This window comes from Acartia tonsa, chromosome 7 (assembly GCF_053477335.1).
Source record: "Acartia tonsa isolate MP-2025a chromosome 7, ASM5347733v1, whole genome shotgun sequence".
Taxonomy (NCBI): domain Eukaryota; kingdom Metazoa; phylum Arthropoda; class Copepoda; order Calanoida; family Acartiidae; genus Acartia; species Acartia tonsa.
In genome coordinates this window covers 19,269,983-19,288,663 of record NC_137266.1, presented here as the reverse complement: position 1 = coordinate 19,288,663, position 18,681 = coordinate 19,269,983, and the positions used below count along the sequence as shown (strand labels likewise).

General features: G+C 34.7%; 1 protein-coding gene across 1 annotated transcript in view; it reads left to right on the top strand.

Moving 5' to 3' along the window:
• Positions 1-177: 177 nt before the first annotated feature.
• Positions 178-18,681, top strand: part of Polr2C (RNA polymerase III subunit RpII33) — a 19,237-nt gene continuing 733 nt past the window's right edge. The window contains exons 1-8 of the mRNA XM_080167789.1: positions 178-325; positions 8,390-8,490; positions 9,218-9,269; positions 9,484-9,610; positions 11,534-11,616; positions 12,174-12,290; positions 12,725-12,797; positions 18,281-18,353. Of these exons, the coding sequence (XP_080023915.1) occupies positions 222-325; positions 8,390-8,490; positions 9,218-9,269; positions 9,484-9,610; positions 11,534-11,616; positions 12,174-12,290; positions 12,725-12,797; positions 18,281-18,353 (730 nt within the window). The 5' untranslated portion in view covers positions 178-221. The remainder of the gene's footprint in view (positions 326-8,389; positions 8,491-9,217; positions 9,270-9,483; positions 9,611-11,533; positions 11,617-12,173; positions 12,291-12,724; positions 12,798-18,280; positions 18,354-18,681) is intronic.

Sequence of the window (18,681 nt, the reverse complement as noted above, 5' to 3'; positions counted from 1 at the left end):
CCTGATAAAGTAATATGCTTCAACCAAGAAGGAGGACAGAAGTCACTGGCAAGAAGTCTACAAGAAGATCAAAGATGATGATAGAAGAGAAAAGATACTAAAATTAAATTCATCCATAATATTATTGATATCTATTTATACTTTGTTTTATTCAAAATATGTGTTTAATAGTTATTATTCAATATAAACTTGTGTTTCTTTCAGACCTGGCCTGACCCAAAATGCCGTATGCTAACCAGCCTAGCGTAACCCTGACAGAGTTGACGACGGAGAATTGCAAGTTCCAGCTAGAGGATACTGACCTCTCGGTGGCTAATTCTATCAGGTGATAATTATGGAGTAACTGGTTTATAAAACTAGCGGTTGTGCCCTTAGTATCCAAAGGTTCTACAATCCACATATATTCAAAGGTTCCAAAATTTTCCCAAGACTTAAAGGGGTAGTTTCACGAAATGCATTTGAACTTAATTTAGTGAACCGCATATTTTTTGCTAGTTAATTGGTTAAACTACAGCATGACTCTCGAAAAAGTATTTTTAAGCATCTGTAAGTGCAGTCAATATTCTCTAAAATGGCTATAACATTTGGAATGATAGTGCAGCTATTACCTTTTATGATACAAATAAGGATTTTAATTGCCAATTATCTGAAAAGTTTATATCCTTGAGCTAAAGGGGGGGGGGTTTTTAATGCAACCATCTCGTAATCAGTGAGCAAATGGCACTTAGAATTCGAATTTCGAGCTGAAATTTTGCATGGGCAATCCTTGGTAGGTCTATTTTCCCTAAATCGAACAAAAAGTTGGAAAAGTAACGGCTGGCGGCTGCAGCTCAGCCGTTTTTGGCCTATTTTTAGGGCAAATTCATCATTATTTACGTAGGAATCAACTTTTTAAAACATAGTTTTGGTTTAATTCATATTAAATGATAGCAATAACCATTTTTTAAATTTCTAGTACCAGCTGCTAAACAGCTAGAACCGGCTGAAAACGGCTGGGAGCGGCCAAGAGTATGAAGAGTAGATAGGGCTTGTGACATGTCTAGGGGTAGGTTTTTATGGGTGCTGAGCTCAAAAATACTACTAAAAATAGTGACGGCCAATCCATATGGCAGCTGGGTAACAGCTGCAGCTCAGCTGCGAGCGGCCAAGAGTAGAATGAGTAGATAGGGCTTGTGACGTGTCTAGGGGTAGGTTTTTATGGGTGCTGAGCTCAAAAATGCTACCAAAAATAGTGGCGGCCCATCCATGTGGCAGCTGGGTAACGGCGGCAGCTCAGCTGGGAGAGGCCAAGAGTAGAATGAGTACATAGGGCATGTGACATGTCCAGGGTTAGGTTTTTATGGGTGCTGAGCTCAAAAATACTACCAAAAATAGTGATTGCCAATCCATGTGGCAGTTGAGTAATAGCTGCTGCTCAGCTGCGAGCGGCCAAGAGTAGAATGAGTAGATAGAGCTTGTGACGTGTCTAGGGGTAGGTTTTTATGGGTGCTGAGCTCAAAAATGGTACCAAAAATAGTGGCGGTCAATACATATGGCAGCTGGGTAACAGCTGCTGCTCAGCTGCGAGTGGTCAAGAGTAGAATGAGTAGACACCCCTAGACACATCACAAGCCCTATCTACTCATTCTACTCTTGGCCGCTCCTAGCTAAGCTGTAGCTGTTACTCAGCTGCCATATATGGATTGGCCGCCACTATTTTTAGTAGCATATTTGAGCTCAACACCCATAAAAACCTACCCCAAGACACGTTACAAGCTCTATCTACTCATTATACTCTTGGTGGCGCGCAGCTGAGCTGCAGCTGTTACCCTGCTGCAATGTGGATGGGTCGCCACTATTTTTGGTACCATTTTTGAGCTCAGCACCCATGAAAACCTACCCCTAGACACATCACAAGCCTTATCTTAGCTACTCATTCTACTCTTGGCCACTCGCAGCTGAGCTGCAGCTGTTAGTCAGCTGCCATATGGATGGGTCGCCACTATTTTTGCTAGCATTTTTGAGCTCAGCACCCATGAAAACCTACCCCTAGACATGTCACATGCCCTATGTACTCATTCTACTCTTGGCCTCTACCAGCTGAGCTTCGGTCATTACCCAGCTGCCATATGGATGGGCTGCCACTATTTTTGGTACCATTTTTGAGCTCAGCACCCATAAAAACCTACCTCTAGACACGTCACAAGCCATATCTAATCATTCTACTCTTAGCCGCTCGCAGCTGAGCAGCAGCTATTACTTAACTGCCATAGGGATTGGCCGAAACTATTTTAGAAGCATTTTTGAGTTCAGCACCCATAAAAACCTAATCCTGGACACGTCACATGCCTCATGTACTCATTCTACTCTTGGCCTATCTCGTCTGAGCTGCGGCCGTTACCCAGCTGAGCTGCGTCCATTACCCAGCTGCCATGTGGATGGGCCTCCACTATTTTTGATAGTATTTTTGAGCTCAGCACCTATAAAAACCTACCCCTAGACACGTCACAAGCCCTATCTAATCATTCTACTCTTGGCCGCTCGCAGCTGAGCTGCAGCTGTTACCCAGCTGCCATATGGATTGGCCGTCACTATTTTTAGGTGCATTATTGAGCTCAGCACCCATAGAAACCTACCCCTAGACATGTCACAAGCCCTATCTATCCTTTATACTCTTGGCGGCTACCAGCCGTTTTCAGCCGGTTCTAGCCGTTTAGCAGTTGGTACTAAAAATTTTTAAAAATGGTTATTGTTATCATTTAACATGAATTAAACGAGAAATATGTTTTAAAAGTTGATTCCTACGTAATTAATGATGAATTTGCCCTAAAAATAGGCAAAAAACGGCTAAACGGCTGAGCTGCCAGCCGCCAGCCTTTATTTTTCCAACTTTTTGTTCGATTTAGGGAAAATAGACCTATCAAGGATTACTCATGCAAAATTTCAGATCGAAATTCGAATTCTAAGTGCCATTTGCTCACTGATTACGAGATGGTTGCATTAAACCCCCCCCCCCTTTTTTTTTAAATTTTATAACTCTGCCAACCCTAAATCTTCATGCGGTTTTTAATATCTTTGTTATGATTCAATCCATGCATATAACGATTGCTTTAATCGTTTTCCAGGTCCCATAACTGTGCTGCTAGACCTTTATTTTTTAAAAATTGGTTCAGAAATAAGGATTTTAGAAGCTATAATATTAGAATATTAGTTGTTTGATCCTTATCCTATTGGAGAGTCTGATGGAGGTCAGGAACAAAGCCTAAAACCAACCCTAAGACATTTATAAACCTTCCCTTAAAAGTGTAACCAAATTGGAACAGTATTAGCAAGCTGTTTTCGTTATCGGCCGGCCGGAAATCGGCCGACATCGGCCGAATTCGGCCCATTAACATAATCGGCTCAAATTTTCTTCATGTTAAGTTTAAAAATATCGTATTCGGCTATTCCTCAGCCGATTTAGTCGTCTAAGGTGGGAAAAAATAGTCCTGGTCGTAAAAAATTCAAATCCGTTGACCAATCTAAAATCCGTCCACTGGTTGTCGCGTAACGATGTTTTTAAAGTTGTAGACATGATAATAATTGCATAAAATAAAGGTAAAATTTAAAAATACCGTAGCCGGTTATTCCTTGGCCAATTTAGTCGGCCAAGGTGGCAAAAAAATAGTCCTGGTCGTAATAAATTCAAATCCGTTGACCAATCTAAAATCCGTCCACTGGTTGTCGCGTAACGGTGATTTTAAAGTTGTAGACATGATAATAATTGCATAGAATAGAAGTAAAGTTTAAAAATACCGTAGCCGGTTATTCCTTGGCCGATTTAGTCGGTCAAGGTGGCAAAAAAATAGTCCTGGTCGTAATAAATTCAAATCCGTTGACCAATCTAAAATCCGTCCACTGGTTGTCGCGTAACGATGTTTTTAAAGTTGTAGACATGATAATAATTGCATAAAATAGAAGTAAAATTTAAAAATACCGTAGCCGGTTATTCCTTGGCCGATTTAGTCGGCCAAGGTGGCAAAAAAATAGTCCTGTTCGTAATAAATTCAAATCCGTTGACCAATCTAAAATCCGTCCACTGGTTGTCACGTAACGATGATTTTAAAGTTGTTATAAATGCTGCGTATATTATAAATATAATAATGTCGTCTTTGAAATGAAAATTTTACTCTAAGAAAATTTTTGAACTACAAATGTGATTTAGATGGACCTTTTACCATAAAATTACTTTTTCATAAACTAATTATTATTTAACTACCTTTTTTAAAGTAGCTGCAACCATTTTCCACCCAAAAAAAATTATTGACTGCACTTAATCTGCAGCCCCTATTTCTCAATGAATTATTAAAAAATGCATATGTCCTTGTTCTCCATAGTATTCCACGTAAGTAGATATAAAAATATTTTTTTTACCTCCATTAACACCGGAGATTTTTAGAGCTAAAGTTTTGAAAAAGTGACTGAGAAAAAGAATTTTTTTTTGTTTCTCTTATTTTTTGGATGGTTATATTATGTTTTTCTGGCAATTGAATAATGAGACACTAAGAAAAACAAGTTAACTAAATATTTCTTTTTTATTCCACCAAAAATATAAATTTTTAATGGCAAAAAATACTACTGAATGAATTGATTATTTGTAAATTTTAGGTTATTTATTAACCCTTATTTATAGAAAAGGATTAATTATGACAGTTGCTCCGCCTACTTTTCTGACATCTCAATTATTTAATAAGGGGTAAATTAAGCTTTTTAGACTAAAAAATCATTATGTTTTATTTTTATTTTCTTTATAACTTGTTTGTTATTAAAGTTAGGATTGTGAAACAAAAACAATTTTCCTGCTATATTCATAGAGATTTATTTGGTTTTTTAATCTTAAACAATTTTGCCTAATAAGTAAGTTTTTCAAAATATCATTAAACTAAAAAGACTCAAAATATGTGTAAAAAAATGCTTTTTACTCAAAAACTAAATTTTTTATTTCATTTTTGTATAAAGTTTCTGCTAGTAACAAAAATAAAAGGATTTCTAGCTTAATTTTGCTAAAAAAAGTCGTATCATGTTAAAAGTTACTTTTTCCTCAGTCACTTTTTCAAAACTTTAGCACTAAAAATCTCCGGTGTTAATGGAGGTAAAAAAAATATTTTTATATCTACTTACGTGGAATACTATAGAGAACAAGGACATATGCATTTTTTAATAATTCATTGAGAAATAAGGGCTGCAGATGCTTAAAAATACTTTTTCGAGGGTCATGCTGTATATTTATATGGCATATATTTGAAAGAATTTTAATTTTCTTCCACGTAGGTAGTTTTTAAAATATCAAGACGATTTTCAAGTCTTGATATTTTAAAAACTACGTGGTAGAAAATTGAAATTCTTTCAAATATATGCCATATAAATGTAGTTTAATTAAACTAATTAACCAGGAAAAAAATGCGGTTCACTAAATTAAGTTTAAATGCATTTCGTGAAACTACCCCTTTAAAAAAAAGATAGCTTTAAGCCATCCTAGAACTTATGAAGCTTCCTTAAATAATTGGCAGGGGTGTATATTCTTCACAAGATTATTTTTCTCCCGGCTGCAAAATGTTTCATTCTCCCCCCCCCCCCCTAGTTTTTCGGTGTTTTTACTGTGTTTTTCATTAGTTTTAGCCAGAGATGGGAAAAAACCAGGTTTTTTTAAAAAAGATCAAACCAGTGTGGTTTATTTGGTTTAAACCGGTTTTTATTGGTTTTTATTAATAAAAACCAGGTTTTTTTGGTTTTTTAAAATAATTTTTTTGGTTTTTTTAATAATATCCAAATTAAAGTATTCTAATTTAGTATAAAGGGGTAGTTTCACGAAATGCATTTGAACTTATTTAGTGAACCGCATATTTTAACCTGGTTAAATGGTTAAACTACATTTATATGGCATATATTTGAAAAAATTTCAATTTTCTACCACATAGTTTTTGAAATATCAAGACTTGAAAATCGTCTTTTTAAATTGCATATATCACAAAAAGACAATTTTCAGGTCTTGATATTTTAAAAACTACGTGGTAGAAAATTGAATTTATTTCAAATATATGCTATTTAAATGTAGTTTACCCCATTAACTAAGAAAAAATATGCGGTTCACTAAATTAAGTTCAAATGCATTTCGTAAAACTACCCCTTTAGTATAAAGATTTAAACTATTAAAAGAATTTTGAATTAGGTATTTATGTTTTTGACTGTATTTTTTACATTATAAAAAGACTAGCGACTAGGCCCCTAGAGGCCTCTAGGGGCACTTGAGGAGGAAAGAGTCGAATTTAATAGTTGAATTTTTTATTTTATATTTTTTAAGAAAAAGTAAAAAAAAAATTTTTTTTGGGGGGGGGGGGTTGCCCCCCCCCTCATTTTTAAATTTAGTTAAAAAGTTTTAAAAATTTTTTTTCGGAGGGGGGGTTGGGGGTGTCTCACCCCCAAAGAAAATAGTTATAAACCTTCCCGGGACCTATGAGAAGCTAGGGTAAAGCGGGGCGAACTCGGTCTTTTTTTCGGTTTTTTGAACCTGCAAATCGTAAAAATTATTTTTTTTAAATGGGACCAAGACCAGTAGAAAGATCTCGGAAAAGTCGATCAGGTCCTAAAGGGACGTAAACCTAGGACATTGGGAAGTTTGTCAAAATTGATCTCTAAAACGGCACCGACTTCGCCCCACCTTGAGGCGAAGTCGGTAGGGCATTTTCAAGCTTCAAAAAATCGATGACGTATTGATCTTATTACAGCATGCCCAAAAGGTAAAAGTTGCTAAATGTAATAAAGAGTATGCACAAAAAATTTTATCAAGATAGGTCAATTTTTTCTACCAAAAAAAATAAATTTTCCGAAGTACGCGAAATTTGACTTTTTTTTCGAAAATTTTTTTGATAAAAAACATAAAAATACTACTAGAAAAAATAACTTTTTATGACTTTAAAGGTCTGATCCTTAAAATTCAGGCAATTTTGAATAGATTTGGCCAAAAAAAAATTAGTTCTATAAGCAAAATTTCCTAAAAAATCAAGTTGAAAAAAAGAGAAAAGTTTGGCAAAATCTGTGGTCGATTTTCCAGCTTCAAAAAACCTATGACATAGTGATTTAATTACAGCATGCCCTAAAGGTTAAAGTTGCTAAATGTAATAAAGAGCATTCACAAAAAAAATTATGAAGATCGGACAATTTTTTCTACAAAAAAAAATAATTTTTTTCTAAGTACGAGAAATTTGACTTTTTTTCTCGAAAATTTCACTTTTTATATAAAACTAGCGGCTGCGCCCCTAGCTTCTAGGGGCTCAATATTTAAAGAAATATGGAAGGGCAGAAAAATAACCTAAAACCATACATACCCGGTCATTTATAAAATAAAATAGCCTAAAACCATCCCGAGACCTATAAGTAGCTTCACTGTTAAGGAGGACCATATCGGTTCAGTGATTAGAGAGATCCTTCGCTACAGACAAAAAAAAGCTTACTACTTTATATATTAGGATTGAAAAAGTTAGTATAAAAAGTGAAAAAACCGAATTCGCCCCGCTTCACTTTTAGTCGATTTAAGAAAAAACTATACAAGCTTTTTTAAAGTTTTAAACGGAAATGGATAGCCTATTAGATTCTTAATAAGTCCCCTGAAGACGTCTAAGCTCTAGCTCTTACCAGTTTTTGTCCAACTTACCGTTTTTCCGACCGAAGCAAAAAAATCGAAAAAAAAATTTTTTGTCGTCGGACTTTAAGACCCAATAAGTACCCTAAAAATTCATCTCACAAAAATTTCATTTTATACTTTTTTGTAGGCAATTTAATAAGGAACAAATTTAATTTTTATGTTTTTTTCTGTCAGTCGATTAGAACATGGAGAAAAATGTCATTTAATGAAGGTGGTCAAAAAAATACCGACTTCACCTCAAAACCGAGATCGCCCCGCTTTACCCTACCCTGTTAAGGAGAACCCAATCGGTTCAGTGGTTAAAGAGATCCTTTGGTACAAACATACAAACACACATACAAACATCCTGTTACTTTATTATAAGGATATAACTGGAAAGATAGGCCTTTGTATTAAAAAAACCATTTAAACCATCCCACCTTGGTTTTTTTTAGCTTTTTTTTTTGGTTTAAACCACTTGATTAAAACCACGTGGTTTTTATTTTGCCATCCCTGGTTTTAGCAGCACAGCTATTCTACATATAGCCAGAACATACCCTCGATAATCTTAAAAATAAAAATGTTGTCAATAATTTGTCCAGATAACTTTGCTATCACATATTTCATTTTATTATCTCGAACAAAATGTTGGTAGCTTTTTATTGATACGCTACTGCTGGCTATCACTGTCCTGTACATCGAAGACTGAGAATAATCTATAAATAATCTTTACAAACTTTGTTTATTTAGGAGGGTCATGATTGCTGAAACCCCCACCATTGCCATTGACTGGGTTCAGTTTGAGGCTAACAGCACAGTACTCAGTGACGAGTTTATTGCTCACAGGCTTGGTAACAATAATTTGAATCATGCAATAAGTGTTCTTTAATGCTTAGCTTTGTTCACTTTTTAACAAAATAAGTAATAAAAACAAAATTTACCCGTCTGTAGATTAGAATAACGGCTAGTTTGAATCAACTAATCAAGATATAACTAGCACCCAAAGCCTACGAATAAGATGACGTGTTCATAAAAAGTTTACTTTACATTCCAATGTCCCTTCCCCTCCTAATTAATATAATATATGCAATTGGCGACAAAGATTTATTCTTTTTGATTAAAATTCTCACAAAAAACACTTTTGATTTTATTACCTACCTATTCAGTAATCCTTATAATAAAGTAACAGGATGTGTGTTTGTGTGTCTGTGTGTTTGTTTGTACCGAAGGATCTCGCTAACCGCTGAACCGATCGGGTTCTCCTTAACAGGGTAGCTTCTCATAGGTCCCGGGAAGGTTTATAACTATTTTCTTGGGGGATGGGACACCCCCAACCCCACCAAAAAATGGAAAATCCCCCCCCCCTAAATTTTTTTTTTTAATTTTAAATTTTTTTAACTAAAATTTAAAATGAGGGGGGGAGCACCCCCCCCCCCCAAAAAAAAAAAAAAAAAAAAATTGTTTTCGCCTCCCCTCCCAAATTTTTTTCCCCTTTTTTTTAAAGTAGCCGCTAGTGTAATGATATTGTAGCTGAAAAGTAGCTAAAAAATTTGATGGCCTGAGCATAATTTTTTTTAGGTTTGATTCCTCTGACTAGCGATGAAGCAGTGGAAAATATGCAATATACAAGGTAATTTTACTTAAGGTTGATATATTACAAATCAATGATTCTAACTTCTAACTTTGCCATTTGAAGTTAGCCAACACAATTTTAGTCTTGACGGTATAATTGGCCATAAATTATAATTCTTTTTTAGTTTTATAGACACTGATAATATTAAAAAAAAAAAATTCAAGTCAATAATTCTAACTCATTATCTCATATCACTACTCATATGGTTTAGGGACTGTACCTGCGTGGATTTCTGTGGTGACTGTTCTGTGGAGTTTAACCTGGACGTGACTGGTGATGACGAACAGACCAAACACGTCACCACATTCCATCTGAAGGCTGCGGATGGAAAGTCTTCGGTGAGTGATTAAATATTTTGATAATCATACGAAGTGGATATTCCATTATGACTTTTCATATATTTTCGCTTATACATAACATTTTCGTAATATTGCACAATGCACAAATTCTTATAGGTTTACAAATTATTCAGTCAATATAACAATCACATGGTAAAATCTTATTTCTACTTTGTTCGGTCCTGAAGGGTAGAGATGAATTTAAAGTTTTGTCTTGCGATGAAACATTGATAGAATTTAGATATTGTAATAAACATTTCAGCATGATCAATATTACTAACATACGATAGATAATAGATTAATAATCTAATCATAATGTCTCTTATAGCATTATCAACAAACCAACGAACCAAGTAAGTTTTATACTGGATGCTATGGGGTATAATTATAATAAAATTCAGTAATCAATCTTAAATATCTGCAGAGAATATCACATTTCACGGACTGACGTACAGCCAGACCGTATGAATTATAGAGTAGCTTCGCTACTATAAAGATGAGTAAAAATGTAAGATTAATATACTCTAGGTGCTACCAGTGAATGAATAGTAAGAATAGAGATGAAGATGTGAATGATTATGGTGAAAATGATAATATTCTTATTGTTGATAATAATAATAATACACTCTAGGTGCAACCTATGAATAGTAAGAATAGAGATGAAGATGTGAATGATTATGGTGAAAATGATAATATTCTTATTGTTGATAATAATAATAATATACTCTAGGTGCAACCAGTGAATAGTAAGAATAGAGATGAAGATGTGAATGATTATGGTGAAAATAATAATATTCTTATTGTTGATAATAATAATAATACACTCTAGGTGCAACCAGTGAATAGTAAGAATAGAGATGAAGATGTGAATGATTATGGTGAAAATAATAATATTCTTATTGTTGATAATAATAATAATACACTCTAGGTGCAACCAGTGAATAGTAAGAATAGAGATGAAGATGTGAATGATTATGGTGAAAATAATAATATTCTTATTGTTGATAATAATAATAATACACTCTAGGTGCAACCAGTGAATAGTAAGAATAGAGATGAAGATGTGAATGATTATGGTGAAAATAATAATATTCTTATTGTTGATAATAATAATAATACACTCTAGGTGCAACCTATGAATAGTAAGAATAGAGATGAAGATGTGAATGATTTGATTATGGTGAAAATAATAATATTCTTATTGTTGATAATAATAATAATACACTCTAGGTGCAACCAGTGAATAGTAAGAATAGAGATGAAGATGTGAATGATTATGGTGAAAATAATAATATTCTTATTGTTGATAATAATAATAATACACTCTAGGTGCAACCAGTGAATAGTAAGAATAGAGATGAAGATGTGAATGATTATGGTGAAAATAATAATATTCTTATTGTTGATAATAATAATAATACACTCTAGGTGCAACCAGTGAATAGTAAGAATAGAGATGAAGATGTGAATGATTATGGTGAAAATAATAATATTCTTATTGTTGATAATAATAATAATATACTCTAGGTGCAACCAGTGAATAGTAAGAATAGAGATGAAGATGTGAATGATTATGGTGAAAATAATAATATTCTTATTGTTGATAATAATAATAATACACTCTAGGTGCAACCAGTGAATAGTAAGAATATAGATGAAGATGTGAATGATTATGGTGAAAATAATAATATTCTTATTGTTGATAATAATAATAATACACTCTAGGTGCAACCAGTGAATAGTAAGAATAGAGATGAAGATGTGAATGATTATGGTGAAAATAATAATATTCTTATTGTTGATAATAATAATAATATACTCTAGGTGCAACCAGTGAATAGTAAGAATAGAGATGAAGATGTGAATGATTATGGTGAAAATAATAATATTCTTATTGTTGATAATAATAATAATACACTCTAGGTGCAACCAGTGAATAGTAAGAATAGAGATGAAGATGTGAATGATTATGGTGAAAATGACGACATCCTTATTGTTAAACTCAGGTATAATTACCATCAGGGGTTTGGAGATAGGACATTTGGCCATAAATTTACTGGGAGAGAGAAGACATTGAACTGTAAATTACACTGGTAGCCAAAGTTTTTAAACAAAGTTTCTTATTTTGTGGTTAAAAATTTTTTTTGTACTTTTATTAAATCTTAATTGTTTGGTTCAAACCTTAAGTGTCGACAAATTTTTTTGTAAGTATTTTAATCTACAGAAGGGGGTATGTACATCAATTTATAGCCCACTGTCTTATCCCTGAAAATCCTGAAATTGTACCTACATCCTTGTACCAATTGAAATCGACTATAGAAACGCCCACCGCCACCATAAACAAAATTATGATCAATCTAAAATTCAATGTGTGGAGGCCGCATTCCCACCTTTCTAGAGTACCCATAGCGGTTTCTAGGGGTGTATCAGCTATTGTTTATTTGTTGGCAATATCGGCTTTAAAAATAATTTACTGCAAAATACATTTTTATCTCAATAGGTAAACTTGAAGTTATTTAAAGTTAAATTATTTCATGTAATACCTAACAAATTTTATTTTCAGGAAAGGGCAGCATTTAAAGTTACGTGCCTATGCGAAGAAAGGATTTGCCAAGGAGCATGCCAAGTGGAATCCTACCTGTGGTATCAGCTTCGAATATGATCCAGATAATGCTCTCAGGTAAGCTTTTTTTACATGAAAGGCAAAAGAAAAACATAATGTAAGTTTGATTTAAAATCTTTACCTACAACTATTAATATTTCTGAGTATTAACTACTGTTTTATTAACCGAAGGTACAAACATAAGTAAAGAAAAATCCCCTTTCAATGTTTTACAAGCACTTTTAGGGAAGCGCCGTATAAATGGATATAGAGTATGTGGATATGTTGACAGGAAAAAATTAGTCATAATTATAGGTCAGTCCGTTCATTTAGCAGGAAAGGAGGAGATAAAGAGGGTGGGTGAGGCCAAGGGGTACCGTTATTAAGCCCGCTGGAAGTATCACTATTAGATTGCATGAAAATCTGGACAACATCCAAGTCGTTTTTATATCGATTGCCGTGTATTTAAATGTAAAGCACAGCCCCTATATATGATGAATATTTGTTTGTAGACACACCCTGTACCCAAAACCTGACGAGTGGCCCAAATCTGAATACACAGAGCTGGATGAAAATGAAGTCCAGGTAAGCCTGGATTTTTTTTATGGTTGTGGTTTTTTTTTGAGTAAACAAAGATGAAATTATCTGTAAGTAGCGAAGCACAAAAAAATCATGTATTGAGAACGGACAAAGTGTTTGTATAAATTTTGAAAAAAAAATTACAATTTTTAAAAAAAAAGTGGTGACTCGTGCCACGACATACCAGCAATTTTATTTTGGGTGCTACTCCCTTAGTTTTAGAGATAATTGGGTGAAATCTTTTGGGCTGGGTCACTAATTACCCCAACTAGAGGTATCTTTCAAAAAAAACGGCGGCGGGTCCGCCGCTCCCGCCGTTCGCCGCCATTTTCCGCCGCCGCCAAAAAAAAAATTTTTATTGCATTTCTGGCCGAATTAGGCAATTTGGAATCATTTGAGACCATGTTATTTTTTTCAAAAATTTTTCCCCTTATAACCAACCCTGCGGGGGGACTTGGTCATTTTTTTTCAAATTCTCGTTTATCAAGGTATATCTTAAATTCAGTGCCTCTCCTGAGCTTTTAAAGATATTGAGACAAAACCTTTTGAGGTAAATCAGTAAAAAATATTTGAATAAAAAATGGCGGCGGTACCGCCGCTCCCGCCGTCCACCGCCATTTTCCGCCGCCGCCGCCAAAATTTTTTTTATTGCATTTCTCGCCGAATTAGGCAATTTGGAATCATTTGAGACCATGTTATTTTTTTCAAAAATTTTTCCCCTTATAACCAACCCTGCAGGGGGACTCTTAAGGTATATCTTAAATTCAGTGCCTCTCCTAAGCTTTTAAAGATATTGAAACAAAATCTTTTGAGGTAGATCAGCAAAAAAATATTTGAATAAAAAATGGCGGCGATACCCCCGCCATCCACCGCCATTTTCCGCCGCCCACAGGACGGCTTGTAAGGGGAAAAATTTTTGAAAAAAATAACATGGTCTCAAATGATTCCAAATTGCCTAATTCGGCGAGAAATGCAATAAAAAATTTGGCGGCGGCGGCGGAAAATGGCGGTGGACGGCGGGAGCGGCGGTATCGCCGCCATTTTTTATTCAAATATTTTTTACTGATCTACCTCAAAAGGTTTTGTCTCAATATCTTTAAAAGCTCAGGAGAGGCACTGAATTTAAGATATACCTTGATAAACGAGAATTTGAAAAAGTCCCCCCGCAGGGTTGGTTATAAGGGGAAAAATTTTTGAAAAAAATAACATGGTCTCAAATGATTCCAAATTTCCTAATTCGGCGAGAAATGCAATAAAAAAATTTTTTTTGGCGGCGGCGGAAAATGGCGGCGAACGGCGGGAGCGGCGGACCCGCCGCCGTTTTTTTTGAAAGATACCTCTAGTTGGGGTAATTTGTGACCCAGCCCAAAAGATTTCACCCAATTATCTCTAAAACTAAGGGAGTAGCACCCAAAATAAAATTGCTGGTATGTCGTGGCACGAGTCACCACATTTCCCCCCCCCCCCCCCCCCTTTAAGGATTCTAGAATAGTGTTGAAATTTCCGGTCATTGTACATTGATATCGCAAGCGGTCATTGTGTGCTAGGTTTCAATAGATAGGTTGATAAGAAAAGGGGGCGTGGTTGGTCAAGTTGTTTTTACCTTTACGGTCATATGGTTATGATAACAATAGTGAAGTACTTTTGAGTTGAGACCAAAATAATTTTTGGTTTCTATTATTTTGGAAGGAATTGTCAATAAATCATTATTATAAGTGCTGTGTTATGAGGATGTATTTAAAATCATCCATAAATAGTAATTTTTTATTTTCCCTGAATTGCATATGGACTCGCATTATTTATAGAAGTTGTGCTTCTTTTTAGTCATATTGCGTATATGACAAGGGTTAAAATAAAATAAAAATAGGGAGGGGATATAGGCTATTTTCCGGTCATTGGGAAAAGTGGGCGTGGTCGTTTTAAGGTTATCTTATTTTTACGGTCATTGTGTATTGATAAAATACGTTTCTTATTTATAAAATGTTTGGAAAGTAATTTAGAAATAATAAAAGGATATTGTAAGTCTTAATGAAACTCTACAAGCTAAGAGATATTAGAGAAAAATTTTAGGGTTAAATTAAAGGGGATTTTTTTTATATATTTGTACTCTAAAAAATAAATATACCAAATTATGGTTAGTGGTTATCAAAAGTTTGTATACCGAGAGGTTTTAATGTCATATTATCTTTTATGGCCATTGTATATATTAGAATAGAGTAACGGTAAAAAGGGGATGTTGGACAGGGAGGAAAGGGGACATTGGTCTGTTTATTACACCAGTCCCTAAAATTTTATTTTAACGTTTTCTTGTGTTTTGGCTTAACAACTTCGAGGATTTGTCGAATTTTCATTGGTTGGTTATAAACTGGAGTGTCCAACGTGTCGACTAAGTTGTAATCTATAGAAGGGATTAATTTTGTGTATCATCATTGGGTATGTGCACCAATTTATATCGATCGTTGTCTTATCCCTTATGATCCCTGGATGATGATTATATTAAGTTATGTAAAAGTTATGGATAGACAGACCAAAACTAAATGTAGAAAATCTTAACTTTGAAAATACTAAAAATAGAATGTTGGGTATCAATAGTGGGCGTGGTGGTTTTAAGATCATCTTATCATTCCGGTCATTGGGTAATATTGATAAGGGTTGTTTAAGAGGAAACCGTAAATAGGACTATTGCTTCATGAATCAAGAATTCATGCTTAAATTGAACTAGGTATAAGTTAAAGATAGACAGACTGTATCTTAATGAAGAAAAAAATACTTTATAAATACAAAAAAAGTTATGAAAAGTTGGCGGGGTGATTTTAAGGTCATCTTATCTTTACGGTCATTGGTTATTGATAAGGGTGGTTTAATTGGATACCATTTACATGGTGCTTCAATAATCATTTTTTTTAATCGAAAGGATGATTCTAACATGCTTTATTTAAACTAGATGTACGTTATGAATAGACAGGCCGAACTTAATTGTAGAGAAACTTTGAAATAGCCAAAATAAAGATTGTTGTGTATCAGAGTGGGCGTGGTGGTTTTAAGTTCATCTTATCATTCCGGTCATCGGGTATTGATAAGGGTTTTTAAATTGAATATTGTTTACATGATTTTTGCTTCAAGAATCATTTTGAAATCAATAGGACTATTCTAACGTGCTTAAATAAAACTATTTATAAATTATGGACAGACTGTATCTAAATGTAGAAAAGCTTAACTGAAAAAATTATTAACAAAAAATAATAGGGACTCAAAGTGGGCGGGGTGGTTTTAAGGTCATCTTATCTTTCCGGTCATTGGGTGATGATAAGTGTTCATTAGGGTAGGGGGAAAAATGAAAGGGTGTTCAACTACTATCCGGTCATTGCGTATTGATAAGGTTTTGTGAAGGGTGCACTGAAGGTTTTCGGTTATTGTTCAATACTAAAAGTTTATTAAAATCTAAAATGAGAAACGAATACCTATACCGGCATAAAATCAATCTTGTGGATTTAACTGCATTCATTTAGCTTTTAAAGTTCATAGGTATCTAGCTTTTTATAACTTAATTGACATATTTTTAATTTACTGGTTCGCTTAAAAACAGCAATGTCTACATTCTAAAATCGAAGCTTATTAAATCAGAAAAGTCAGACAAACGAACATTAACAAAAATAGAGTTACAACGCATTAAATTTTCAACAATATTTAGAAGCCTTACCAAAATTCTGTATTATAGGTATAAGATATTGTTTTTAAAATTCTTTGTGTTAAAATTTTTAAAAAGTTAGTACGGATATTTTTGTATTGATTATAGAGTAGTTAAGTTTTCAAAATTCTGAATCATCAAGTTTGAAATCAATCGGGCAATTATTCATACCTAAATAAGTGATAAGAGAGCTATCCGTTGCAGATTGATTGACGTACGGACCGACCCTAGCTGTAAACAAGCTTCGCTTTTGATAAGATTTGGTAGGTAGAAAATAAACATAAAAGGGTTAAATGTTGAAACTGATAACAAAAAGTGGGCGGAGTTTTAAGGTCAACTTTCCGGTCATAGAGGAAAGGTTGGTTCAAAAAAGGGGAGGGGTTATTTAGCGGTCATAACCGCTAGCCAACGTATTTGATATCATACGATCGCGTTAGGCCATGACCGCTACGCTGCGCGTCCGTTTAGAATTACCATTGACCGGAATTGATAAGGCAGCCACTTAATTCTACAATTCATCAGTTAAACATTAACAACCAACATTAGAACACATATATCTCTAAGATATAAAAATATAATCAATCATGGCTACCAACAATTATTGTTACAGCGAAATGATTTCAATGCCTGAGATAACCTCTACCAGCCAACCATCACCACTCCAACAATCAGAAATGAGGACAGAACCCTCATCTATGCTAGATTCTCTGCTGAGGGATGATAACTGCTTTGAGTATGAGCTTCAGTTCCAAGAGCATTTCCAGAATGTTCTGCTCAACAGCTCTCCTGAACATAACAGCCAATTGTCACCAGCTGCCAGCGGCCACATGTCCCCTATTCAAACCAGCCAGCTGTCACCAGAGGCCGAGAAAAGCAGCTACCTGTCACCTGACCAAAGCGGGCAGCAGTTTTCACCACTACCCGTTCAATCTCCAGATGGCAGACACATGGCCCATGAAGCGTATGCACATCAGCAGTATCAGTATTATTCTCACCAACAGTTCGAACAATATCAAGAATGGCCGCAGTATTCTGATGTTTCATGTTATACTGCCCCTTCCCCACTGGATCATGTTTATGCTGACCAGGATGCTGCTTATACCTATGATTCCAAGTTCCAGGTACAAAATGATGGCCAGCAAACCAGCTTTAACTATCCCACTGCTGTCGACAATAAACAAGACGTCAAACTTGTCACAGTTCCACATGCCCTAGAAGTAAAGTCCTGCCAGGATCCAACAACATCTCTGCCAGTTGAGCTACGAACAACCTGTACAAACTGTGGAACACAGAAGACCTGCCTCTGGAGAAAGGATGGAGAGACAGGCCTGCCTGTATGCAACGCTTGTGGCCTTTATTTTAAACTGCACGGCTGCCGTCGCCCTGCCACTTGGCGCAAAGATGTTCTTGTCAAGAGAAACAGACAGAGAAAGAATAAGATGAAGTCTGTTGCTTAATCTATCTTAATTGTATATTAAAATATCTAATATTCTAAATGTTGATAAATTGTGATGTATAAAACTGTGAATTATTAAAGTTCAATAAAACTTGTTTGAAAAAAAAAAAACATTTTGTTCTTTCTTGTTAGACTTTTTAGTACCTATAATGAAATTAAAATGGAAATATATATTTTTATAGCATTACAAAAAGACTGGCAAACCAAATAATGTTTATGCACATTGGGTATATGAATCTTTAATAGAATTAAATGAAAAACTAAGAGCATCATTGCATTTGAAACTTCACAATAGTCTTAGAAATTAAAGTGAAATTAAAATTTTTAATAAACAGTGTTTTTTAGGCCCCGTATGACTATGCTTCCAAGCCAAACAAGTTTTTCTTCAACGTTGAAGCTTGTGGCAGCCTAAAACCAGGTAAAACAAATGTACTTGGCACCCTTTCCTGCCTAGCCGCAGCGCTCGGCTCCCTAGCCTAAAACCTAACCTAAAATAGTTGTTCTGTCGGGGGTGGGGGGGGGGGATAAAATTATTTCTAGGAGGAGAACGTCAAATAGCCTTAAACCATCCTGGGACCTCTAATAATTTTCACTGTAAAAGAGAACCATATCGGTACTGTAGCGAGATCCTTCGCTACAGACCTAAAAATGCTTATTACTTTATATAATAGGATTTCATAAACCTTTGGGTATAGTCCCTTTAGTGACAACAAGGGGCCTTTCATCGTATTTTCACAGCAGCTTTT